General features: G+C 54.1%; 1 protein-coding gene across 3 annotated transcripts in view; it reads right to left on the reverse strand.

The window, feature by feature from the left end:
- MTMR4 (myotubularin related protein 4) overlaps positions 1 to 3751 on the reverse strand; it is a 32219-nt gene extending 28468 nt beyond the window's left edge. The window contains exons 1-2 of one of the 3 annotated variants that reach the window (XM_017861568.1): positions 3360 to 3460; positions 2125 to 2163 (exon numbers count right to left, since the gene is read on the reverse strand). In XM_017861568.1, coding sequence (XP_017717057.1) covers positions 2125 to 2127 — 3 coding nt within the window. In that variant the 5' untranslated portion in view covers positions 2128 to 2163; positions 3360 to 3460. Of the gene's footprint in view, positions 1 to 2124; positions 2164 to 2247; positions 2610 to 3359; positions 3461 to 3634 lie in introns of those variants that run through there. The other 2 variants (XM_017861570.1, XM_017861569.1) reach the window with 2 other exon arrangements.
- Positions 3752 to 5657: the final 1906 nt, after the last annotated feature.

The following is a 5657-nucleotide window of genomic DNA, read 5'->3' on the forward strand; positions in this document are numbered from 1 at the left end:
CTGCCCGCCAGCCCCGGGCGCCGGCCGCATCCCGGCTGCGGGGCTCGCCAGGTGCGGCCGCGGCGGCCAAGAGGCTAGGGCGCTGGTGGCCGGGCCTCCGCGCGGCTCCCGCGCGCCTCTCCCCTCCTCTCCACAATGGAGCGGGCCCAGCTCCGCCCTCCCGCACGAGGGCAGAAGGGAGGGGAGCCAGGCGCCAGGGGAGCCGGGGACCGCGGCGGGAAGGCGGAGGCAGGGGCGGGGCGGCTCCGCGGGCCCCGCCCACAAGTCCAGCCTCCTCCCTCCCCGTGGACCCTGGGCCTCGTAGGAGGGCGTACCCTACTCCAGGGACCTTTAGGAGCTTTCAGGAACGTGGGCTACGGGACCGCCCACATCTTCTCATTTCCCCTCTTCCCAGGTGAGCCCCCCTGTGCCCTCTTACAAACCCATCCCCACGCCCTCCCCTTCTAAGCTCCCCCGACGCCTGCTCTGGATCCCAAGGTGGAGCTCACCTACCCGCTACCCATTTGCTTCCTCCTTTCCCTCCAAAACCACTACCCACCATGCCCCTGCCCATCAGGGTCCTTCAATCCTGTGACTTCGTTAAACCCTTCTTTCCCCTTAGAATGGTGCCAGGTTAGTCATTCCACGCTCCTGGAAAGGGAAATGAGCTTTTTATCCAACACCCCTACCCAACCCTAGTCCTTCAGCTCCATCTCTCCCTTGTTTCACATTGTGATCTCTGCGTAATAAAGTCCTTCTTGGAGGAGAAGGGATTTCTTAGTCTAGGAAAGAGAAGAGCTAGAAGTATGGACCACAGAAGGTATGCAAAAAAATGAAACTTGAAACCCAGGAGCAGTGGAGTAGAGAGTTGGGTAGAGGGCCAAGAAATAAGGAGCAGGAATAAGGGGCTCAAAATGTCACCAAAAGTCACAGAGGGAGCTGACTGGAACCCCAAACTTCCTGCACCTGGTAACTTTCAGACACCAGGGCTTTTGTCTTGTTTCGGGGAGAAGGGAGTAATAAAAGAAAACCTGACATTTTATTAAGCACCTACAATGAACCTGGCAGTTTCTAACATTATCTCACTAAAACCTTTCAACCCCCAAGAAGTAAACCTTATCCTGTCTTACTGGTGAGACTCAAGCTTAGAGAGAAAGTATGTAATTTACCTAAGTGGTGGTGCTAGGATTTGAAATTAGATGAAGCTGACTCTGAAGCCCATGCTCTTTTCAGGGTAGCCCAGAAGAGAAAAAGAGGAGCTATCTGTCAGTGGGGGCCAAACCCAGCAGGCTTTCTGAGAAGAGACTGAACCAATAGTGCATACACCAAATCCACATGTCTATGGAAGGAAGGGAGGGAAGGAGAAAATCCTCTCATCTACTGAATTCTTTAACTTGCCCCTAAGCACAAGGGACACCTAAAAGAAACTGAAGAGATACCACCAGGTTAAGGGCCTGGTCTGGGCCAGGGCCTGCAGCTCTCTAGGCCTTTCCCATCTCACTGCCTCCTCCTAGCTCTCAGGAGTTAAGGGCTTCCCTGGACTTGGGGTGAGAGAAGGGCCGTTACAATTAATGGAAAATTAATAGGATCATTGTAAACCATCTCTGGTGATATTCTGGTCACCCTGGAAGATGCTATCCTGCTAGATATTCAGTCAGCTGTCACCTGTAGTGGCTTAACAGGAGCACCCTGGAACTGGAGAAGCCCCACAGTTTTGGTGGAGTCACTCCTGATATAGCATCCACAGTATTCAACGGACCCACCGGAAGTCCAAGGATCTTGAGATAAAGAAGGCCTGGCTTTTCAGACCAGAACACAGAGATTCTAGCGGGCACCCAAGAAAAGCAAGAAGAGGGCTGTTACGAAGGGTTAATAGAGCCAGTGGTGGGTAGGGAGTATTAGGAAAGTATGGGGCATAGCACATGCTGAAAATGATTTCTAGAAGCTTCCAGTCCTAGTGCTGTCTTCTGGCTGATGTTGTGTAATCTAAAGAAACCCTAATTTATCTCCAGGGCAGATGAACCTGTTTAGGAACTGAACAGGGTAGCCTGGAGCTCAAGCTCTAGGAGAGGTGGGGCAGCTTCACAGAGAAAGACACAAGGATTACAGAAAACACAATGGCCTGAGGAAAGACAGGGTACTCACCATTCTACCGTGGCAAGGGTCCTGGCTCCCTGCTTCTCACTGTAAGGAGACAGAGGAACATAAAAGTAAAGGGCCCCATTAACACTACCATAGAATCAACAAATGCCACACATCTACCCCGACCTTCTCTACAACTCTTATTCTTCTCCCTCGCAAAGACTCCAGTCTCTCCACAAGTCACCATGCCAGAGAGAGGCAATGGGAGCTACATGGGGAGAAAGCAACAAGTGATCCTGCAGGGCATGAAGTCAGCCACGAAGTTCTGGAGCAGGAATGAGTGTCATCCAAGATTATTCGGCAGAATTCAGGAGTCCTGATTCCCAGACGCAGAAGGAGAACACTTCTTTGTGGGGGAGCAGAACTGCCAACTCTGAAGAGACACAGGCTGCCCAACTGGGGCTCATTTTGGGCCCTGAATCTTTGGGTGAAGTGGCAGTAGCGGAAGGAGCATGAGTCCACAGGAATGTTTTGCCAGTTTCTGAGTCTGGGAGTAGTACCCACCTGACCTGTTTACTGGGGGCAGAGTCCAGAGTGGGACAAGAGGGAGGGGACCACAACCTGTGATCAGAGGGCAGCAGGGCTGCACAGGTCCTGCTGAGTATATTTGACACCAAGTGGGGTGGAGGTTATGGAGAGGAGGCCACACAACAGGGACAGAATCAGGCCAATCCAGGCCTTGGAGTCAGCAGCTGTCCAATGAGCCCAAGTAACAGGGATTTCAGGATGGGGCCGCCTAGGCTCACTTAGCGAGCCAGGCCCAGGTTTCACTGACACTTTCCTTCATGCCTGCTATCCTCGGGCAGTGCAACAGAGCCCTACGGGAGGCTGCGGGGATAAAAGCCTCCATCTGTGGTCCTGCCCACCTCCCTGTTCACAGTATCTCTTCCCTAGGCCATTCTCCCTCATGGGGAAAGCCGCAAGAGACAAGCCAGAGGTGCTGCCTCACCGCCCACTGGCAGCAGCCCCAGGGAACGAAGGGAGGGAAGGAGGGACAAGGATCAGGCCTGGGAGGCCCAGGGTTTTCAGACCTAGGGGATCTGGTCCCGAAGGACGGGCCAGGTTGGCAGGAGAGCCCAGGTGCCCAGGTTCTAGGGGCGGAGCCTAAAGACTGGGAGGCGGAGCCCCAAGTGACAGAAGGCGGGACTCAGGAAAGCCGGTGGGGACCAGGGCGGGGCCGGGCAAGACGCGGTCGTTGCGGTTCCCAGGCTCGCAGTGCAGGGGGCACGGTGACTCACCCAGGCGGTGTCCGCCCGACCCTCTGAGGCCGCACTCTTGCCACTTCCGTCTCCCGCAGCTGCTGAGGCCGCGCAGTCCCGACCCCACCGCGGTGCCCCTCTCCTGAACCAATCATATCCCTAGCCTGTACCCGCCCTGGCCAATGGCCACGCCAAGTCCCGCCCTGCCCCCATCACGCAGCCGCCGCCCTCACTCTCGACCCCACTCATTGGTTAACTCAGGCAAACGCCCTCCCAGCCTTTAGCCAATCGGATGCCGGAAGACATAACTATACCTGGAGGAAGGAGGCGCGGCGCCGGAGAGGAGACGCGACCAATGGGAAATCACAGCGCGTCCTTGCGACAGCCAGTAGGAGAGCAGTAAAGAGGGGGCTGCTGGCTACTGCTCTGGGGACCGGAAGTGGAGGCGGCTTGTCGCCTACTGGTAGCGCAATTAGAGGCGGGCATTGTAGGGTACAAGCCTTAAGCCACTTCCGGTGATGGCCCCGCCCTGGAGGTACTTCTCAAACTGATCCCCAGTGGCACCTCAGTTTATCCATTCCCGTTTTGGTTTCGCAGCTTTCATCCGGTCCCAACGCCAGAATAGGAGGAAAACCTGCAGGCTAGGAGAGAAGGGAGGGCTGGGCCTGAGGTTCAGTCTTGGTCATCTCCGACTGGCAGCGCTGGGATTTCCCAGCCTTCGTGTGTCTTGATGGGTTCCTCTAACACTCACTTTGTACGGATAAACGACCCTGCCGTTCTTCACGACCTGCATTGTGCTGCCAGTCCTGACGAACTCTCATCCCAGAGATGGGAAACCTGGATCTGAGACTGCTAGCTAGCTGTGGCCTCCTAGTCTGTAAAGGGAAGGGAGACCAGGGCGCTCCCGAGGACCCGGCTTATCGCCCCTCCCTTTCTTTTCCGGGGACCCAGAACAGACCACAAAACGGAGGGTGGCCGCTGGAGGTCGCCGTGGCCCCGCTATACCACCAACCGACAGTAATGGAGAACAGTTGATTCAGATTCAGCTGATATTCTCAGGTCTGGAGTGGGCCTGAGCGCTTTAATACCAAGCCGGGGCCAATGGGCCCTTAACTATCTTTGTTTATAGAACACTGAAACTTCAGTACAGTTGGTAAGTTCCAGGAAGTCAGGAACTTTGCACTACTTTAACTCCAGTGTCTAGAACAGCCTGCAACCTAGCAGATGCTGTAATTTTTTAAATTAAATACTGAACTCCTGTAGGGCGGTGATTGTGTTTTTATTCATTCCCAGCACTTACTATAGTGTTTGGTGATTACAATGCCTGCAGCATTTGTTCAAAGCTCTATCACAGGCTTTCTACAGTGTAGAGCTTAGCCTGCCTATCCCTTTTCCCAGATCAGGAGAAATAGAAAGTCAGGAGGTTGCACGCAGTTAATACCTTGTGTTTTCCCAAGGGCGGGTATCATATCCAAAACTGCTTCCGCCGCAGCTGGAATAGGCACAGGCATCAAAATGGGGTCTTTTGGGCCGAGCGCGGTGGCTCACGCCTGTAATCCCAGCACTTTGGGTGGCCGAGGCGGGCGGATCACAAGCTCAGGAGATCGAGGTCATCCTGGCTAACACAGTGAAACCCCGTCTCTACTAAAAATACAAAAAATTAGCCGGGAGTGGGGCCTTTTGGAGAGTCCTTTAGTATTGGGAATGTGCCCCAAATTTATTTTCTTTCTTTTTTTTTTTTTTTTTGAGACGGGGCTCCCCCCGTCGCCCAGGCTGGGGGGGAGGGGGGGGATCTCGGCTCTCTGCAAGCTCCGCCCTCCGGGTTCACGCCATTCTCCTGCCTCAGCCACCCGAGTAGCTGGGACTACAGACGCCCGCCACTAAGCCTGGCTAATTTTTTTGTATATTTAGTAGAGACGGGGTTTCACCGTGTTAGCCAGGAGAAGTGCCCCAAATTTCTAATCTGTTAAGCCAGGACTTTGGTAGCCCTAAGGTGTGATGGAGACTCTGGACAGAACCACCTGTTGACCTATCCAGGACCCAAATATGCACCAGAGCCAGGGATATTTCTATTACCAAAGGTACTGTATGTGTGAAAGATGGAGAGAGACCCAGACCCCAGATAATAGAGGCATGATAGATATGATGGTTAAGATGCAGAAGCCAGGCTGGATTCTAAGCAGGGACTTAGAAGGGGAAACGAAGCGGAAAGTTTCCCCACTCTCCCTTCCCTACTAAAAGCCAGAAACCAACATCTTCTCCCATTAGCCTTTCAAAACTGGGTCCCAGGATCTTGATCTCCAGGAGGTCATAAAAATACACACAGGGACACCAGAA

The sequence above is a fragment of the Rhinopithecus bieti genome, unplaced genomic scaffold (genome assembly GCF_001698545.2).
Source record: "Rhinopithecus bieti isolate Rb0 unplaced genomic scaffold, ASM169854v2 scaffold_57210, whole genome shotgun sequence".
Classification (NCBI taxonomy): Eukaryota; Metazoa; Chordata; class Mammalia; order Primates; family Cercopithecidae; genus Rhinopithecus; species Rhinopithecus bieti.